Here is a 22,425-nt window from a genome sequence, read left to right as displayed (position 1 = left end):
AGCTGGAGCATGGGTGGGCCACAAGGAGTGGGGATGGCAAGACTACCAGGGCCTGGAGCTGGAGCTGGAGGGGTCAGGCCAAGGCAAGGCCAGGGAGCAAGCTGGATGGGACCACTTTGGCAGACCCGTTGGAGTTGTAGCTCGTGTGAGCTCAGACCTTGGGTAGTCCCCGGGCAAGCCACACCAGGACCTGGAACTGAAGCCAGTGTGGTCTGCAGGAAGTCCTGAAGACAAGCCACACCTGGGTGGGAGTTGTAACTAGGGTGGTTGTAAGCTGAGGAAGTCCTGGGGGCAAGTCCCACATATGGAAGCTGGAGCTGGAGCAGGCTACATAGAGACCTGTTTCTGTGTAGTCTCTCATTTGTTGTGCTCAGTCAACCTTCAATTCTTTAGGAAGAACTGTTCTTTCTGTAGGTGCAAATTAAATGCGTTTTTGGGAGGAAGTGAATTCAGGGTCTTCCTACACCACTATTTTAGAATGGAAGCCTCCTATAATTTTTTTTTTCTCTTAACTAAAATCTTTTTGTTGTTTTTTGAAGTCATTTGGTCTTATTTCTTTGCTTTTATAAAAAATGTATTTATTTGCTTGTTTTTTAAGTATATTTGGCATACAATACTATATTTTATTTATAGTAGTTTCAGGTATACAATATAGGTATTTGACATTTTTATACCTTACAATATGATCACCCCCACTAATTCTAACAATCATTTTTTACCATGCAAACTTACCACAATATTGTTGACTATATTTCTCTTCACCCATCTCCCTATAACCCTCCCCTCTGGCAGCCACCCCTTTGGTCTCTGTTTCTATGAGTCTTTTTGTTTTGCTTTTTGTTTAAAAAAAACCCAAAAAACACAGAAAATTAAAATACAGAAAAGAATATTCATTGGCCATGTCTGCTTTGTAATCTGACAAATAGTTCTTTCTTTCAAAATCTCCTTTGTAACTTGACCAATATTCATTTTGGATTAATCTTTTATTTTGCTTTTTTCCAAAGGACATCCATTACCTTGCACTAGATAAGGGTGAATTGGCACTAGCTGAAGTGGCAAGAAAAAGAGCTAGCGACATTGATGCAGAATCAATAACCTCTGGAGTTGGTAAGAATTCATGCTGGGTTTTTTTCAAGTGCTTTTTGTTTTAATCAATACTTATTCAGTATCATTTCTGTTTATGTTTGTAGGGCATGGTTGGTTAATTTGAATTACTTTCTTTGTAAAGACCGGTTCTTTAAAAGAGAATTAAGCCTGGCTGTGTAGTACAATATAAATATGTAAGTTGGAATTGTGTTAATATGAAAATGGATGATCAGTGATTATCAATAAGCAAAAAGTAAAAAGGACTTTGTTCTTTAGATAAGATTTTGAGAAAAAGTGTTTATCATCAGCTATTGCTGGCCCTTTACATTTCCACTAAGAGAAGCCAACACAAGGGGGAGGGTGAAATCAGTGGGGAGAAAAGGAGAAACATCTGTAACAAAAATAAATTAATTAAAAAAATAATAATAATAAACTATATATATATCTCCAAAAAAAAAAAAGAGAGAGTTTTTTTTCTAAATTGAGTTTTTCTAAACTCAATTTCTCTAATGGGACTGAATCTAGAAGTCCTGATCTTCAGACTTAGCAATTCCTATTCTTCTGGGTATTTCCTATTTCTAGATTAGGCAAAGTACCCTCAGAATCATAATAGACTTCATTTCTTTGTGGAATTTCTATGAAACAAAGAAATTTTAATAAGATTTCTACTGTATATAAGTGGCTTGAAAATATAGCAAGCCTCTCCATTGATAGATCATCTTGTACTTTGTTTTTGGAATGCTGTTTGCAAACAAATGAAGCAATTTTCAGCTTATCTCCAACATTGCCACCTGCGATCCTAGTCTTCAGGCTGGCACTGAAGGACACAAAGCTCTAAACCTGAATACCAAAGCTGACAACTGCTTACCAGAAAAATGATTCCGTTCTACCCCAATCCTGACAGTTTCAAATTGATGCATAAACTACTTTCGAATCCCCATTCCTAATTGATAAGAAATACTATTAATACAATATTAGATAAGAATAACTTCAGTTGACCTATCACTATATCTTGTTACTTCCTAACTATATTGATGTGCCTCTGAATAATAACAATAGTAGCTAATATTTTTCAAATGCTTACAATGGGCTAGACACTATTCTAGTCTAAATTATCTAAATTACATATATTAACTAATGTAATCCTCACAACTCTGTGAGGTAGGTAGTTTGTATTTGTTATGTGAAGTCACTTTTAACTAAATAATGAAACCATACCATGTTCATAGGAATTACAACATTATATGATGGGGTTACAAATATTCTCCATCCCTATGCCTCTAGCCATTTAGGAAAACACAAGAGAAAGTTTAATTCATAGCAAATTTTAGGGGAATTTTCCTTAGTTACATACCCTGCCTTTTCCACCAGGGTATCAGATATAATGGAGGCCATCTTTGTATTTAAAAGCTATTTAAAGTTACTTGGGTTAAAAAGAAATGTGAAGAGACAACCATGAAATTCCAGAAAAATGAAGAAGCTCTACTGTTCACCAAAATGTACACTGTGTATTCTTTCATCAGATTGCTGTGGCCAGCTGATAATTCCTAGCCAGAAAACTTGGCATTCCCTCTTTGAGACCTGTTTCATTTCTAGCAAATCTTTTTTCTTCATTGAAATCTTGTTACTCTCCAATTTTCTTTCTTTTTTTTTTTTTTTTTTAGGTGTTACATTTGACCTTGATTACTATCCCTTGACAAAGATAGCATTCAATAACAACAGTAACTATCAAAAGGTGAACATCTTAGATACTAGAGTGTCTCCCACTCACAATTCCCAATGGAATTAGGAAAGAACATCTAGTTTCCTCACCATAGTCCCTTCCTTACAGCCCAAATCATGCTGGGGAAAGCTAATTTCTCTCAGATTCCCTGAATTTAATTCAACTATTGTCTCTCAAACTTTTCAAAAGCAGTAAAGTAATTAAGCTTTGGCTTTCAAGAGGGTTATCTGATGCAAGCAAGAGGGCAAATTATATAAGATAACAAGAGTATTTAACTGTATCTATGTACCACTTCGTCTTTACCCAATCATCTACCACGGGACACTTTGGTGACAGAAGATGATTTGACTTTGGGTGGTAGACATACAATGCAACATACAGATCATGTATCATGGAAATGCACACTTGAAACCTATATAATCTTATTAATCAATGTCACCCTAATAAATTTAATTTAAATATTAATAAGAAAAAAAATATATATATGTACACACACACCAGAGTAATTAGAATAGATGTGTCATTAATAGTGACCATGTCGAGAATGATGATTTAAAAGAGTATTATTAAGCATGCCAATATTGAACCATGACAGAATGGACCACAGTCAGTTCACAGCTCTAGGAATGACATTAGGAAAACTATACAGAGGTCCAAAGATGGTGGAAGAATGACTCAGCACAGGGATCCTGGCAGCTATCTCCCTAGCTCTCTCCCTACTCCCCAGAGCCACAAATTCCAGACCCTTCTCAGGTGACTCTAGTCCTTTCCTCCATCCCTCCACTGGAGTATTGGATGAGTGACTATGAATGAAATTTTGTGCATTGACCCTTTAAAAGGGTGCCTGTATCTCCAGAAGACTCCATCTCACCCTGGCAGACAGAAATCCCACTGCTTTTCACAGCTGGATGTTACGTGGGTGTCTCTTCCCGGCTCTGGGCTGGGGAGTTTGGCTTGGTGTTTAGACCCCATACTTTTCAGGGGGAACCTCCACCAGCACCCACCAGAGTGGGGCCAGCCCTTTTAGCATCTCTGCCCTTCTTACCAGTCTTGATGTGGCTTCTTCTGTAAATCCTTGATTATGACTCCTCTTTACTTAGTCTTCAGTTGTTTATTCAGGATGATTGTTCTTTAATTTAGTTGTAATTCCAGCTTGGTCCTGGGAGGAGGTGAATGTAGCTTCTACCTACTCTGCCATCACCTTGAAATTCTGGAAAAAACAAACAGTACCATACTGTTTTTACTAGTGTGGCCTTGTGGTAAAATTTGAAATCAGGGTGTGTGATGCTTTCATCTTTGTCTTCTTTATTGAGATTGCTTTGGCAATTCAGGGTCTATTGGGGTTCCATGCAAATTTTAGGACTATTTATTCTATTTCTGTGGAAAAATGCCATTGGAATTTTGATAGGGGTTATATTGAATCTGTATAGTAGTTTGAGAAGTATGGACATTTTAACAATATTAATTCTTTCAACCCATGAACATGAATATCTTTCCATTTATTTGCATCTTCTTCAATTCCTTTTATCAAAGAATTGTCATTTTCAGTGTACAGATATTTCACCTCCTTAGTTGAATGTGTTTTGAGATCATTTTTTTGTTGTTGCAATTCTATTCTTAATTTTGCTTTCTGATAATTTGTTATGAGTGCATAGAAAAATAACAATGATATATTGATTTTGTATACTCCAGCTCTACTGATATGGTTTATTCTAATTGTGTTTTTGGTAGAGTCTTTAGGGCTTTCTATATATAAAGTCATCTGCAAAAGGAGACAGTTTTACTTCTTTCTTTCCGATTTGGATGCCTTTAATTTTGTTTTCTTGCTTAATTACTCTGGCCAGGACCTTGAGTTATATGTTAAATCAAAGTAACCAGAGTTAAGTGAGTTTCACTGGTGGTGCACTCAGTGGTGGAATAATGCCAATATGTGCATTAGGTATGAAATAGTACAGGCTTCTCTAAAGAGAGACCGTGGTGACTTGATATACATTTTATTTCTTTTTCACTAATCCTGGAACTGTTCTGGGACTGGCAAAGTATGTTGACATCAGATTACCAGGCTCCTTCTATTGTGTTGCTTTGTCATCTCTAGGGTATAGAGCCTTCATCTGTATGTTTGAAGACTTGTATCTTTACCTACAAGGTGAGGGGTGTGGGGAGGAAGGCATACTCTTTTCTTATACAAGTTACAACAAAGGAGTTGTTACACATTACTTTGCTAATATACCATTGGACAGAACCCATTCATAAGTTTACCAGTAATTGTAATGAATGTCTGGGAAATATCTTTAGTGGGGTGAACATAAACCCATTAAAATACCTGTCACTGTAAATAAAAACAATAGTGACTTAGGGTGGGGGTAGGTACCACTTCATCTGTTACAATGAGATTTGAAGAACGGCATTTTTAAAAAAAGAAGATAACCAAAATGGTGAAACAACTTTCTCTATAGAAATATGTTTAAAATCCTATTCTAATTCCCAGCTGCACTTAATGTGACTGTCTACACATTCACATATTAGGAAACCCTTCCAAGTGCACTGTAGTTTTTAATACATTTATGATATATGATCTTGCAGATACTATAATATAAAAGGTTGTAGCTATATAAAATGCCATTTCCTTTTAAATATACTTTTAAATTCCAATATAAAAGCTTATTTATGCTTAGTGGAGAACTATACAATACTAAAAATATAGTATAAAAATAAAGACTGCTCATTATATTATCACCTAGAGATAAAATATTAGTATATTTATTTCCTATTTTTACTATGCATATATGTAACAAAATTTGAATCATTTATTTATTTTACTTTTTATAACCCAATGGTATTTCCATATCATCAAAAATCACTCAAAAACCTGATTTTTAATGTTATCTTCCTAAATGCCTGTTTTGTTTTAGTATAAAAATGTATCCAGTAGATAATATGTGAAGGTAAACATTTGTTCTTTTATACTTAAAATATCTCATTAACATAAAATTCTTCTAAAGTTAAGCTACAAAAAACTTTTTAATTCTTCAATTTAAAATTGTGATTAACTGTTTACCTACACTGTGCTTGAGAGACTACATTATATTACTTGTTTGACTTAGGAGATATACTCATTCCAATCTTCTATTTATTGTGTCATGATGTCAATTTTTATCTATACCTTCCTTCCTTCTAGGCATCTTTGCCTAAAGACATAATCCTAAACCTTTTGTCACTTTAAGCACATCAGAGACTAACTGCTTTGCTTAGCTGTGGAGATCTACACAAGACTGTATTACTTATATAACTTAAAAGAGATTTATAGTTCTCAGTAGATTCCTAAGAATGCAGGATTATCCAACCTTTTCTCCTTTCTTTGTGGCGACATAATGTTGTCAATCACAGAATGTGACATAGTAAATAATACCAATTTTTAATTAACTATAGATTTTCTCTAAGTTACATGTGTGTTTTTTCAAATCAAACCTTTCCATTGTTTAAATATTTAACAATTCTGAAATCCTAGATCACTATATTATGAAAGAAGGTGTCATATTTTCAGAACTCATCTTGTCTGAAATTGTCAGTTGCTTAGCAAAAGATAATATTATTTTTCTGGGGGAAAAGGTACAAACATTAAACTACTTGGGCTTTAAACCTACTTTTTCTCCTTTTCAGAAAGGAGTTAATGTCTCAAACCTTCTCTGCTTTATTTGTTAGTTAGGCAAGTAAATAATGAAGATTTTTGTTTGAGGATTGGTATGTAATATTAAGAATAAACAGAATATGTATTACCTTGACTAGTATGTAGTACAGTAAAAATATCTCCTGTCAAATAATCCTAAAATGTAGTGGACAGATTATTTTATACAGTAATATGCTACAAACTTTAAGAATACTAAGATATCTTACTTCTGGTCAAGATGGTAGAGTAGGCAAACACTGTGCTTGCCTCTTCCCACATCAAAATTACAACTAGCCCTGGTTGGTTTTCTCAGTGGTTAGAGCGTTGGCCTGCGGTCCTGAGAGACCCAGGTTCGGTTCCCGCTAAGGGCATGTATCTCGGTTGCAGTTTGTCCCTGGCCCTGGTTGGGTCGTGTGGGTGGCAGCCACTCGATGTGTCCCTTTCACGTCGATGTTTCTTTCTCTCTCTCTCCCTCCCACTCTATCTGAACAAAAACTGGAAAAAATGTCCTCGAGTGAGGATATTAAAAAAAAAAATTACAACTAAATATAGGACAACCATCATCGAGTAGCCAAACAGAAATCCTATAACTAAGGATATAAAGAAGAAGCCCTGACAAACTTGTAGTAGAGGTGGAAATGTAGAGCAGGCAGGGCTCACTTCTCCTCTGTGGTGATTAATAATTCAGAGGTAATCTCTCTGCTGTGGCACTCCCTCTTATGAAATGAGGGGTACCACTCCCACACCCGGTTCCCCAGCCCAGGGTACCAATGCTGGGAAGAGCAGTCCCCATCTAACTGTGAAAACCAGTGGGGATTGCATCCAAGTGATACAGAGGGCTGCTGGAGTCCCAGACATTCTTCTTGAGAGGTCGGGTACAGACTCACTCATTCTGGGCTCCAGCGTGGGCACCGTAGCTCAAAGGGCACCAGGGACATATTAAGAGGAACTGAATTGACTGGCTTCAGGGTGAGGGCTAGAGGGGTAGGGTTTGGAGTGGATTACTTTTTTTTAATAAATTATCTTCTTCCTAAATGCCTCTTTTGTGTTAGTATGAAAACAGTAGTAGCTTGTCTGTTGTAGTCATGGCCAGCACTCTCAGCCCGTCAGCCTAATGGTCAATCCCATCCACTGACATGCCAACAGTAATCAAGGCTCAGTTACAACAGAAGAAGCCCACAAAAGGGACACGGCTGGAGCACCCAGCTCATGAGAAAAGGAAGTACTACTAGGCCTCACAGGACACCTACTATATGAAGTCACTCTATGAAAACTGACAGATGTGGCATATCTATTTAATACATAGAAGCAAACACAAGGAATCCCCCAAGATGAGGAAACAAAAAAACATGTCCCAAATGAAAGAATAGGACAAAACTCCAATAAATAAATAAATAATTAAATGGAGGCAAGCAATCTATCAGACACTGAGTTCAAAACAATGGTTATAAGGATGCTCAGTGAACTTTAGGAGAAGAACAGATGAACTCAGTGAGAACCTCAAGTAAGAGAAACCACAAAAAAGAACCAGTCAGAAGTGAAGAATGTAATAATTGAAATGAAGAATACATCAACAGTAGGTTGGGTGAAGCAAAAGATCAAATTAATGATCTGAAAGAAAGGTAGCAGAAAACATACAATTGTAACACACACACACACACACACACAAAATTGAGGATAGTTTAAGGGACCTCTGGGAACAACATCAAGTATGTCAGACAACATTCACATAAAGTGGTAATGGAAGAAGAAGAGAGAGCAAGGGACTGAAAACCTATTTGAAGAAATAATAAGTGGCCTGGCCAGTGTGGTCAGTGGTTGAGCATCGGCACATGCCTAGGCTGTGGGGGACATGCAGGAGGCAGCCAGTCAATGTTCTCTCTCATTGATAGTTCTATTTCTCTCTCCCTCTCCCTCCCTTTCTCTCTAAAATCAATAAAGAAAAAAATGTTTTTAAAGAAGATACTACATGCCAACAATATGCCAACAAATTGGCCAACCTGAAAGAAATGTATACATTCCTAGAAACACACAGTCTTCCAGGGCTGAATCAAGAAGAAACAGAAAATCTGAAAGGACTGACAACTACTAATGAAATTGAATAAGTAAGCAAAAATCTCCCAACAAACAAAAACCCTAGACTAGATGGCTTCACAGGTGAATTTTACAAATAAATATTAAGGAAAAATTAAAACCTATTCGCCTCAAACTATTCTAAAATATTGAAGAGGAAGAAAGGCTCCAAAATTCACGTTAATGATGTCAGCATTACCCTGAAACTAAAACAAACAAAGACAACACTACAAAGAAAGGAAAATTACAGGCCAATATCGCTGCTGAAAACAAATGCAATAATCTTCAACAAAATATTAGTAAATCAAATTCAGGAATACAGTAAATAGATCATACATCATGATGAAGTGGGATTTATTCCTAGGATACAAATTTGATTCAGTATCCGCAAATCAATTAACATGATACACCACAAACAAAATGAAGGATAAAATGATATGACCCTATCAATAGATATAGAAAAAGCATTAGACAAAATCAATATCCATTTATGATAAAAACTCAGCAAAGTGAGGATAAAGAGAAGATGCCTCAAAATAATAAAGGCCATATATGACAAACCCACAGCTAACATCACAGCCAAATGTGAAAAGACAAGTCCTTAAAATCAGGAACAAAACAAGGATGGCCACTGTCATCACTTTTATTCAACCATCGTTTTGGAAGTCCTAGCCACAGCAATCAGACAGTTATTAAAAAATAAATAAAAGGCAACCTAATTGGAAATAAATAAAATTGTCATTATCTGAAGATGACATGATACTATATATAGAAAACCCTAAAGAATTCACCAAATAACTATTAGAACTATTAAATGAATTCAGTAAAGTAGCAGGATACAAAATTAATATTCAGAAATCAGTTACATGTTTATACACCAATAACGAACTATTAAAAATTAAGAAAGCAATTCTGTTTACAATTGCATCAAAAAGAATAAAATACCAAAGAATAAATTTCACCAAGGAGGTAAAAGATTTATACTTGGAAAACTATTATGACATTGAAAAGAATAATTGAAGAAGATACAAACAAATGTAAGGTTATACTGTGCTCATGAAAAGAAAGAACTATCATTAAAATGCTCATATTACCCAAAGCAATCTAGATTCATTGCAATCCCTATCAAAATACCAATGGCATTTTGCACAGAACTAGAAAAAAATCCTAAAATTTACACTAAGCCACAAAATACCCCAAATAGCCAAGTAATCTTGAGAAAGAAAAATAAAGTTAAAGGTATCACACTCCCTGATATCAAACAATACTATAAATCTGCAGTAATGACAAGTACCATAGTACTAGCATAAAAACAGTCACATATAGATCAATGGAACAGAAAAGAACCCAGAAATAAACACATGCCTATATGGCTAATTAATCTATGACAAAGGAGGCCAGAGTATACAGTGAGGTAAAGACAGTGTCTTCAATAAATGGTATTGGGAAAACTGGACAGATAGGTGCAAAAGAATGAAACCGGATCATTTTCTTATACCATATACAAGAATTAACTAAAAATGGATTCAAGACTTCAATGTAGACCCAAACCATAAAAATCCTACAAGAAAACATAGTAAACTCTTTGACATTTCTTAGTAATATTTTTTTGCATATGCCTCCCCGGGCAAGAGAAACAAAAGAAAAAATAAACAAATGGGACTACATCAAACTAAAGAGGATTTTCTTGGCAAAATGAAGGAAACCATCAACAACACAAAAAGACTACATGCAGAATGGGAGAAGATATTTCCCAATGATCATCCGATAAGGGGTTATTACCCAAAATATATACGGAATTAACAACAACAAAAACTTATTAAAAGGTGAACAGAGGACATACAGATGGTCTATAAATATATGAAAGATGCTCAATGTCACTAATCATCAGGAAATTGTACATTAAAACCATAATGAGATATATCACCTCACACCTGTTAGAATGGCTATCATCAATAATCAACAAACAGGTGTTGGCCAGGATGTGGAGGAAAGAGAAGGAACCCTTTTGTACTACTGATAGAATTATAAATTGGTGCAGCAACTATGGAAAACAGTATGGAGTTTCCTAAAAAAATTAAACGAACTACCATATGTCCCAGCAATTCCACTTGGGGTATTTATCTGAAGAAATCCAAAACACTAATTTGAAAGATATATGCCCCTCTTTGTTCACTGCAGCACATTTACAGTAGCCAAGATGTGGAAACAACCTAAATGTCCATTGATAGGATAGACAAATGGGTAAATAAGATGTGTTACATATATATACTGGAATATTACTCAGCCATAAAAACAGAATGAAATCTTGCCACTAGTGACAACATAGGTAGACCTAAAGAGTATTATGCCAAGTAAAATAAGTCAGACAGAAAAAGACAAATACCATATGATATCACATATATATTGTGGAATATAATATACAAACAGAAAAAACTCAGATACAGAGAACAAATTGATAGCTACCAGATGGAAGGGGTGTTGGAGTGATGAGTGAAAAGGGCGAAGGGATTAAGATGTACAAATTTTCCATTATAAAATAAATCACAAGGATATAAAGTACAGCATAAGGAATATAGCCAATAATACTATGAAGTAACTATGTATTGTGTCAGATTCACTTTGTAAATTATAAATGTCTAAATACTGTGTTGTATACCAAAGCTAATAAAATATTGTGTATCAACTGTAATTGAAAATATTTTTTAAAAGGAATACTAAGGTGGTAGGTAGTCAGGAAAGCCAAGTTTCAGTTTTAGCTAAATAATTAAGACTAACATTCCAACATTGAAAAAGTCACCATTTTGGCTTCAGTTTGCTCATCTATACATTAAGGAGATAAACTAGAAGAGTCTTTGTCTTTTTCAGTGCTAAAATTCTGTGTATATAATCAGATATGACTAGATAGAACCCAAACAAGGACACTACAGATTTCTAGACAACTACAGCTCAGTGAAAAAATAATAATTTATTCATATCTACCTAGTAGTACAAACCCATACTGAAAAAAATGTTTGAATAATATCTTAGAGGGGGTATTGCTTTATACAAAAGATACTTTGAATAAATTCTCTTATCATGCTTTAAAAGACTTATTTGTATTGAATTTTATTTTAGTAAAAAGGAAAACATCAAGGTACTTAAGCATTGGAGCTAATACAGAAACAATAATTTATAAAAAAATATGATTTTACATATATTACCTGACAAAAATCATAAAATTATTGAACTTTAGAGCTGAACTTGGACCTCTTACAGATATTTTACATGTACAAATTTCTCTATATAATGTTAGAAATTATAACAAATATTTTAATGGTAGCATATTTTTTATTTAATTAATTTATTTTTGTTACAGATGTTTCTCCTTTTTCCCCCACTGATACCCCCGGCTCCCTTCCTCCCCACCCTGTCCCCAGCTTTGTTGTCCATGTCCATTGTTCATGCATACATGCATATAAGTTCTGTGGTTTATCTCCCCCCCACACTCCCTCTTCTGAGGATAGTCAGTCTGTACCCCACTTCCACGTCTCTGGGACTACCCCATTCCTCAGAATGTTATGTTTATTATATTCCACAAATAAGTGAGATCATATGATACTTGTCTTTCTGTATTTGGCTTGTTTCACTTAGGATGATACTTTCCAGGTCCCTACATGTTGTCTCAAAGGATAAGAGATCTATCTTTCTTACAGCTGCATGGTACTCCATTGTGTATATGTACCACTGCTTTTTTATCCACTCGTCTACTGATGGGCACTTGGGCTGTTCCCAGTTCTTAGCTATTGTAAATAGTGCTGCTACGAACATGGGGGTACATATATTCTTTCTGATTGGTGTTTCAGGCTTCTTAGAAGTATATTCCTAGAGGTGGGATCACTGGGTCAAATGGCACTTCAAATTTTAATTTTTCCACAGTGGCTGCACCAGTCTGCATTCCCACCAGCAGTGTACTAGAGTCCCCTTTTCTCCACACCCTCACCAACACTTGTTTGATGATTTGTTGATGGCGGTCATTCTGACAGGTGTGAGGTGATACCTCATTTGTTGTTTTAATTTGCATCTCTGTGATGATTAGTGATATTGAGCATTTCTTCATATGTCTCTTAGCCATTTGTATGTCCTGTTTGGAGAGGTGTCTATTTAGCTCCTCTGCCCATTTTTTATTTTTATTTTATTTTATTTTGTTTTTTTAATCCTCACCCGAGGACATTTTTCCATATTTTGTTCAGATAGAGTTGGATGGATGGAGGGAGGGAGGGAGAGAGGGAGAGAGAGAGAGAGAAAGAGAGAGAGAGAGAGAGAAACATCGACGTGAAAGGGACACATCGAGTGGTTGCCACCCACACAATCCAACCAGGGCCGGGAACAAACTGCAACCGAGGTACATACCCTTACCGGGAACCGAACCCGGGTCTCTCTGGACCGCAGGCCGACGCTCTAACCGCTGAGCCAAACCGGCCAGGGCTCCTCTGCCCATTTTTTAATTGGGTTCTTTGTCTTCCATTTCTTGAGTTATATGAGCACTCTCTATATATTGGAAATTAACCCCTTATCTGATATATCATTGGCAGTTATGCTCTCCCATACAGTGGGTAGCCTTTCCATTTTGATGATTGTATCTTTTGCTTTGCAGAAGCTTTTGAGTTTGATGTAGTTCCATGTGTTCATTTTCTCCTTTGTTTCTGTTGCCTTAGGTGATGTATCAGTGAAAATTCTGCTGCATATGATATCTGAAAATTTTGTTGCCTACAGTTTCTTCTAGGATTTTTATGGATTCATGAGTCACATTTAAGTCTTTTATCCATTTTGAGTTTATTCTTGTGAGTGGTGTAAGTTGATGGTCTCGTTTCATTTTTTTGCATGTAAGTTGATGGTCTCGTTTCATTTTTTTGCATGTAGCTGTCCAATTTTCCCAACACCATGTATTAAAGAGGCTGTCTTTACTCCACTGTATGCTCTTGCCACCTTTGTCAAGTATTAATTGAGCATATTGCCTTGGGTCGATTTCTGGGTTTTCAGTTCTGTTCCACTGGTCTATATGCCTGTTCTTGTGCCAGTACCAGGCTGTTTTGATTACAGTGGCTTTGTAGTATAACCTGAAATCTGGTAATGTGATCCCTCAAACTTTGTTCTTTTTCAAGATTGCTGTGGCTATTCGGGGACTTTTTTGGTTCCATATGAACTTTTGAAGTATTTGTTCTAGTTCTGTGAAGTATGTCGTTGGTATTTTGATGGAGATTGCTTTGGGTAGTATGGACATTTTAATGATGTTAATTCTTCCAATCCATGATCAAGGTATGTGCTTCAACTTTTTTATATCTTTCTCTATTTCTTTTTCAATGACCTCTAGTTTTCTGCAAATAGGTCCTGTATCTCTTTGGTTAAGTTTATTCCTAGTTATCTTAATTTTTTTGCCACAATGGTAAATGTGATTGTTCTTTTAGTTTCTCTTTCTGTGAGTTCATCATTGGTGTATAAGAATGCCATCGGTTTCTTGACGTTTTGTATGCTGCTACTTTGCCAAATTTATTTATTAAGTCTAGTAAATTTTTGATGGATTCTTTGCGTTTTTCTACGTATAGTATCATGTCATATGCGAATAATGACAGTTTCACTTCTTCCTTTTCCATTTGGATCCCTTTTATTTTTTCCTCCTGTCTGATAGCTGTGGCTGAGACTTCCAATACTATGTTAAGTAAGAGTGGCGAAAGTGGGCATCCTTGCCTTGTTCCTGTTCTTAAGGGAAATGCTTTTAATTTTTGCCCATTGAGTATGATGTTGGCCGTAGGTCTTTCATATATGGCCTTTATTATGTCGAGATATGATCCCTCTATTCCTAGATTGCTGAGCGTTTGTATCAAAAATGGGTGCTGGATATTTTCTAATGCTTTTTCAGCATCTATTGGTATGATCATATGATTTTTATCTTTCATTGTGTTTATGTGGTGTATCACATTTATTGATTTGTGAATATTGTACCAGCCTTGCATCCCTGGGATGAATCCCACTTGGTCATGGTGAATAATTTTTTTGATGTGTTGCTGGATCTGATTTGCAAGTATTTTGTTCAGGATTTTGGCGTCTATGTTTATCAGGGACATTGGCCTGTAGTTTTCTTTCGTTGTAATGTCTTTTTCTGGTTTTGGAATTAGAATTATGCTGGCTTCATAAAACGAATTTGGAAGTCTTCCTTCTGCTTGAATTTTTTGAAGTGATTTGAGGAGAATGGGTGTTAGTTCTTCTTTGAATGTTTGGTAAAACTCCCCTGTGAAGCCATCCGGGCCTGGGCTTTTGTTTGCTGGGAGAGTCTTGATTACATCTTTAATTTCTTTTGTTGTTATTGATCTGTTCAAGTTTTCTATCTCTTCTTGGTTCAATTTTGGGAGACACTGTGTTTCTAGAAATTTGTCCATTTTGCTTAAATTGTTGAATTTGTTGCCATATACTTTTTCATAGTAGTTGTTAATGATCTTCTGTATTTCTGAGGTATCAGTTGTTACTTCTCCTCTTTCATTTCTGATTTTGTGTATTTGGGTTCTCTCTCTTTGTTTCTTGGTGAGTCTAGCTAAGGGTCTATCAATCTTGTTTATCTTTTCGAAAAACCAGCTGTTTGTTTCATTGATCCTTTGAATTGTTTTTTTGGTCTCTATGTTGTTCGTTTCTGCTCTGATCTTTACTATTTGTTTGCTTTCTAGTTCTTTATGTTGTGAGGTTTGGTAGTCTATTAGAGATTTTTCTTGCTTCTTGAGGTAGGCCTGTAGTGCTATGAACTTCCCTCTCAGAACTGCTTTCGCTGTATTCCAAAGGTTTTGTGTTGTTGTGTATCCATTTTCATTGGATTCCAGGAAGTTTTTAATTTCTTCCTTGATCTCCTCATTGACCCATTCGTTGTTTAATAACATGCAATTTAGCTTCCATGTGTTCAAATGTCTTTGCATGTTCTTGTTGCAATTGATTTCTAGTTTCATGCCATTGTGATCTGAGAAGATGCTTGATATGATTTCAGTCTTCCTGAACTTGTAGAGACATAGTTTGTGTCCAACATGTGGTCTATCTTTGAGAATGTCCCATGTGCCCTTGAGAAGAATGTGAATTCTGTAGTTTTGGGGTGTAATTCTCTGGAGATATCTATTAAATCCATTTGGTCTAGTGCTTCATTTAGAGTCTCTGTTTCCTTATTAATTTTTTGTTTAGAGGATCTATCCAGTGGTGTCAGCGGGGTGTTGAAGTCCCCTGCTATGATTGTATTGCTATCGATTTCTCCTTTGAAGTCTTCCAGAAGATTTTTAATATATTTTGGTGCTCCTATATTGGGTGCATATATGTTTGTCAAGGTTATATCTTCCTGTTGGATAGATCCTTTCAATATTATGTAGTGGCCTTCTTTGTCTTTAGTTATGGTCTTCATTTTGAAATCTATTTTATCAGATATGAGTATTGCTACCCCAGCTTTTTTTTTCTTTCTGTTCGGTTGGAAGATTTTTTTCCATCCCTTCACTTTCAACCTATGTGAGTCTTTTGTTGTGAGGTGGGTCTCTTTTAAACAACATATAGATGAGTCATGCTTTCTTATCCAACCAGCTACACTGTGTCTTTTTATCAGAGCATTCTAATCCATTTATATTTAAGGTGATTATTGATATGTATTTATTTATTACCATTTTTGTTTAGTGTGGTTATATTTTTCTTCCTATTTCTTCTGCTAATTATAGCAGTCCTTTTAACATTTCTTGCAGTGCTGGTTTGGTGCTAATGTATTCCCTTATCTTTTTTTTTTTGGTCTGGGAAGCTCTTTATTTGACCTTCTATTTTGAATGATAGCCTTGTTGGGTAGAGTTGTCTTGGATTCAGATCCTTGTTTTCATGACCTTGATTACCTCTTGCCATTCACTTCTGGCCTGTAGTGTTTCTGTTGAGAAGTAAGCTGATAACCTTATGGGATTTCTTTGTAGGTAACCTATTCCTTATCTCTTGCTTTCTTTAGGATTCTCTTTTTGTCTTTAATTTTTGGCATTTTGATTACTATGTGTCTTGGTGTGGGCCTCTTTGGGGTCTTTTTACTTGGGGCTCTCTGTGCTTCTTGAACTTGAATGCCTTCTTCCTTCACCAAATTAGGGAAGTTTTCTTTCACTATTTCTTCAAATATATTCTCTAACCCTTGCTCATTTTCTTCTTCCTCAGGGATTCCTATGATGTGAATGTTATTACGTTTCTCGTTGTCCCACAGTTCTCTTAAGCTATTTTCCTGTTTATTAATTGTTTTATCTTTTTGGTTTTCTGGTTGTTTTTTTTCTACCCTATCTTCTAATTCACTAATCTGGTTCTCAGCGTCCTCCACTCTGCTATTTAGATCTTCCATTGTGTTCTTTTATTTCTGATATGTCATTCTTCATTTCTTCTTGGTGGTTTTTAATTCCAACTGGTTGATTTTCAACATTTCTATGTCTTTACTCATGGTGCTCATGTCCTTACACATGCTGTTGAGCTTCCTCAAGATCATGGCTCTGAATTCTAGTTCTGTTAACCTGTTTAACTGCACCTCATTTATCTCATGTTCAGTAGAGGTCTCTTGTTCTTTCATTTGGCTATCACAGTGGGCTTTGAAGTCTGCCAAATTTACCCTATGGGTGTTGATGTTCTACTGTTTGTGGCTCCCTTTCCTGGGGATGAATGAGCCAGGGAGGACCCATGTTAAACTCCACTGTCCAGTCTTACTTTCCTGGTTAGAGTTGCTAACCCAGGGAAGGTACAGTTATCCTCTAGCTTTTGCCTGGAGGCTATGGTTACCTGAGAACCTTGACTTCTCAGTTGAATGAAAAACTCCCTCAGGTGCTCAGCATAAAGGGCATTTCCTGAGGGTGGGGCAGATGCTCGTTGTTAATGGGCCTCAATTAGCGTTTCAGTGGCCACCAGGTGGGGTTGAATCTCTGAGGGAGGGGCCCGTCACCTCTCCCCAGAGCCCTGGGAAGGAGTAAGATAACCACAATCCTGAGTGGCCACAACTCAGCAAAAGCTCTGAGTGCCCACCAAGTCCCGATTGTCCCCACACAGTTCCAGTCCAGTCTGCCTTCCCTCTGCCAGAGCCCAAGGTAAGTGGCTGTGGCTATTATAGCCTCTGTCCCAGCCCCCCTCTTGCGTCTCCGCAAGCCTACCAGGATTGAGTCAGTGTGGTTGGTTATGTGGTCCTCCAAGCTGCTCTTCTGTTGCCTTTTCCTGACGATTTGTCTTTTAGTTGTAATTCCAGTTTGGTCCTGGGAGATGGTCTGTGTAGCTTCCATTCACTCCGCCGCCATTTTTCAATTATAACAGTTTTGAAGGTAATCTCCCTATACCCTTACCACATCTCCAAGAAATCTCTATTCACACACAAATCTTTGTTATATCTATAAAGTTTATGAGTTCAAATCATACATCTGCTTTATCAAAATCAAGGAGTATATTTATGTGTGTGTGTGTGTCTTTATGTCTAGTTACCTGTTTTTAACCATTTTTTTCCTCTTTTTTATTATTTTTCTACAGATGTTTCTCCTTTCCCCCACATTGACTCCCTCTTCCCTATCCCCTCCCACCCTGCCCCCAGTTTTGTTGTCTATGTCCATCAGTTATGCATACGTGCATATAAGTTCTGTGGTTTGTCCCTCCCCCCTTCTGAGAAATGTCAGTCTGTATCCTACTTCTATGTCTCTGGGTCTATTTTGTTCATCTATTTAGTTTATTATATTCCAGAAATAAGTGAGATCATGTGATATTTGTCTTTCTCTGCTTGGTTTGTTTCGCTTAGGATAATACTTTCCAGGTCCCTCATGTTATCTCAAAGGATAAGAGATCTTTCTTTCTTACAGCTGCATAGTACTCCATTGTGTATATGTACCACCGCTTTTTTATCTACTCATCTACTGATGGGCACTTGGGCTGTTTCCAGATCTTAGCTATTGTAAATAGAGCTGCTATGAACATAGGGGTATATATATATATTCTTTCTGATTGGTGTTTCAGGCTTCTTAGGGTATATTCCTAGAAGTGTGATCACTGGGTCAAATGGCAGTTCCGTTTTTAATTTTTTGAGGTAACACCATAGTGTTTTCCATAGTGGCTGCACCAGTCTGCATTCCCACCAGCAGTGTACTAGGATCCCCTTTTCTCCACACCCTCGCCAGCACTTACTGTTTGATGATTTGTTGATGGTGGCCATTCTAACAGGTGTGAAGTGATACCTCATTGTTGTTTTAATTTGCATCTCTCTGATGATTAGTGATGTTGAGCATTTTTCCATATGTCTCTTGGCCATTTGTATGTCCTGTTTGGAGAGGTGTCTCTTTAGATCCTCTGTCCTTTTTTAATTGCGTTCTTTGTCTTTCTTTTGAGTTGTGTGAGTACTCTATATATTTTGGAAATTAACTCCTTATCTGATGTATCATTGGCAGTATACTCTCCCATATAGTGGGTTCCCTTTCCATTTTGATGGTTGTTTCTTTTGCTGTGAAGATGTTTTTAACCATTTTAAAGTTTACAAAATGGTTTCACATAACCATAAATCTATATTCTTAAGGGGGATCAAGGAAAAATTAAGGTTTTTATAGTCACGTAAGGTTCCAAAGGCTTAAAGAAAGTAAAATGACCTACATTCTCAGATCTAATCATCCTATAATTTTCTGCGTGGTAGAATTTAATTTAAAACTGATCTATTTCAGGTCCTACCATATACTATATACACACCTTCCAAGAAATACAGATGTCAGAAAATCCTAAAGACTCCAGAAAAAAATTTACTAGATTTAATAAATGAATTTGGCAAAGAAGGATACAAAATTAATGTCCAGAAATTGATGGCACTCTTATACACCAATAATGAACACTCAGAAAGGGAAACTAAAAAACAATCCCATGTACCATTGCAACAACAGAAAATAAGATACCTAGGAATAAACTTGACCAAGGAGGTAAAAAACCTGTTCTCAGAAAACTATAGGACATTGAAAAAGAAACAGAAGAAGATATAAAAAAAAAGTGAAAACATATACCATGTTCATGGATTGGAAAAAGCAACATCATTAAAATATCCATACTACTCAAAGCAATTTACAGATTCAATGCAATCCCATTAAAGTACCAACAGCATATTTCACAGATCGAGAACAAATACTCCAAAAATTTATAAGGAACCAAAAAAGGTCCAAATAGCCTCAGCAATAGCTAAGATCTGGAAATAACCCAAGTGTCCATCAGTAGATGAGTGGATAAATAAAGCTGTGGTACATTTACACAATGAAATACTATACAGCTGTAAGAAAGAAAGATCTCTGCCATGGCTGGTTTGGCTCAGCGGTTAGAACATCGGCCTACGGTCCAGAGAAACCCGGGTTTGGTTCCTGCTAAGGGCACATACCTTGGTTGCAGTTTGTCCCCGGCCCTGTTTGGTCGTGTGGGTGGCAGCCACTTAATGTGTCCCTTTCACGTCGATGTTTCTCTCTCTCTCTTCCTCTCTCTCCCTCCCACTCTATCTGAACAAAAAAATGGAAAAATGTCCTCGGGTGAGGATTAAAAAAAAAAAAGAAAGAAAGATCTCTTACCCTTTGAAACAACATAGAGGGACCTGGAGAGTATTATGCTGAGCCAAATAAGCCAGTCAGAGAAAGACAAGTATCACATGATGTCACTTATTTATGGAATATCATGAACAAAATTAGGTCCAGAGTCGTGGAAGTAGAGGACAGACTGACAAACCTCAGAGGGATGGGGGTGGGAGGGAAGAGATAAACCAAAGAACTTAGTGGCATATATGCACAATCAATGGACACAAATATTAGTTTGGGGAAAGCAGAAGGGAGATGGGAGTGGAGGAGGGGGTCACTGGGGGGGGAAAAAAGGGGTGATAACTGTAATGCTTACAATAAAAAATAATAAAATGAAAAAATAAAATACAGTGCAAGTCACATAAATTTAAAATTGGTACTATGTTTTAAAATACTTCTCAAATCAGATGTTAAATTTCCACTGGAAATACTTCATATTTAGATTACATAAAATTTACAGTTGAATAAGTACTTTGGGGTATTCAGGTTGGTCTAAAAGTTCTTTAAAAATTTATAATTACTTAACTGAGTATCTGTTTTTAAATTTAAATTATTTAAAATTATATAAAATTTAAAATTTAGTTCCTCAGTCATACTAGCCATGCTTCAAGAGTTTAACAGCCATACATGGTAGGGTTACCATGTTGGACATTGTAGCTCTACAGCATCAGTACTTCTCAGAAAGCTTAGGCTTTACTGTTTTAGCTTGAAGTGTGTCATCAAATTAGTCATTTCACTTTTCAGTGCCTCAATTGTGTGAGATAATAATAACCTTAGAAGAATGATTGTTTAATAGTTATAACTAGTAAGTTCTAATGATTGTTATATACATGAAATCACTCACATGATATAGCAGCTCCCTTTTTGACATGTCATTTATTTTAACAACTAACTCATCAAGCTGTAGCTGCATTTTGAAGAGGAGTTTAACCTTGTTAGGTGCTGTTAGTAATAAATGCTAAGCATTTATAGGGTGTTTTTCATCTTTAAAGGGTTTTACAAATTTTAATTAGTCTAATAACATAATAATATATTATTCCTATTAGAAGTGAATTCCTGAGGCCAAATAAGACCTTTTTGTTAAACAAAAACCTTTAAATACACTTATCACACACTCTATACTACAATGTACATAAATTCAAATAGTAATATCTTATTCCTGAGTGCACAAAGTATTCATATTTAGTAACTCTTCTGATCCTTAGTACCATAATAAACTAATCTCAACTGACAAAAATGGTGTTTCTATAATGTTTATCATTGTGTATTGTCTGCAATACTAATAAAAGTCAAGCATAGCTTTCTTTAGATTCTTAAATTCCCATTTTTTTGGTACTTAACCTCTAAAACTGCCACCAAAACCATAATAATACTACCCACTTTTATGGGCTTTATAGTTTTTGAAGTACTTACCTGCATCATTTTATTATTTCAACAACCCTAGATAACCAGGACAGGTATTGTTATGCTCATTTTTTGGATGAAATTCAGAAAGGCTGAGTGACTTGCTCAAAGTTACATAATGATCAGTACAAGAGCTAGAGGCCAAAATACAGGTCTTATGGTTTTTGCCATTTGTCAAGTGCTTACTATATATTGGAGAATATGTTGATTACTATTTATGCATTCTCTCACTTAATAGTAACAAAATCTCACAAACATCTCTATTTTAAAGATGAAAAAGGTATGATGCAGAAAACTGTTACTCAAAGGTCTTTTTTTCCCCTCAAAACATATGTTCTTAACTTCTGTAATGTGCTGAATCTAAAAATAAAATATTATTGGTAAGAAAATAAAGGGACTAATTTTTTTTTAATCCTTACCTGAGGATATGTTTTTATTGATTTTAGAGAGAGATAGAGTGAGAGAGAGAAACATCAATCGGTTGCCTCCTGCACACTTCCCAACCAAGGATTGAACTCGCAACATAAGTATGTTCCCTGACTGGGAATCAAATCCGAACCTTCCAGTATATGGGATGGAACTAATCTTAATTAAAAATTAAAATAACCGCTGTTTACTAGCACATTTTTGTCAGGCATGGTGCTAAGCTCTGCAATTATTGTTGTGTTACATATTTACAATCTTAAGAGTTAAGTATTAGTTTTCCCATTTCTAAAATAAGGACACAGACTCAGGTCAAAATGTCTGAGGCAGAATTTAAAACCATTCCTGTTTGATTCCAAATCTCATACTATGAACCACTTTGCCATTCTGCTTTTTTATATCAAGTCCACTGCTTTTTCCCATATTATTTGCTGCCAAAAAACTACTTGTTACTTTTTATTAGTTGTTTTGCT

General features: G+C 36.0%; 1 protein-coding gene across 1 annotated transcript in view; it reads left to right on the top strand.

Moving 5' to 3' along the window:
* The window catches only part of LOC118630792 (WD repeat containing planar cell polarity effector), a 359,956-nt gene that overhangs the window by 248,888 nt on the left and 88,643 nt on the right, over positions 1-22,425 (top strand). Inside the window, exon 14 of the mRNA XM_036262931.1 lies at positions 1,005-1,107. Within this exon, the coding sequence (XP_036118824.1) occupies positions 1,005-1,107 (103 nt within the window). The remainder of the gene's footprint in view (positions 1-1,004; positions 1,108-22,425) is intronic.

This window comes from Molossus molossus, unplaced genomic scaffold (assembly GCF_014108415.1).
Source record: "Molossus molossus isolate mMolMol1 unplaced genomic scaffold, mMolMol1.p scaffold_m16_p_15, whole genome shotgun sequence".
NCBI classification, from domain to species: domain Eukaryota; kingdom Metazoa; phylum Chordata; class Mammalia; order Chiroptera; family Molossidae; genus Molossus; species Molossus molossus.
This window is presented reverse-complemented; position numbering and strand designations above follow the sequence as displayed.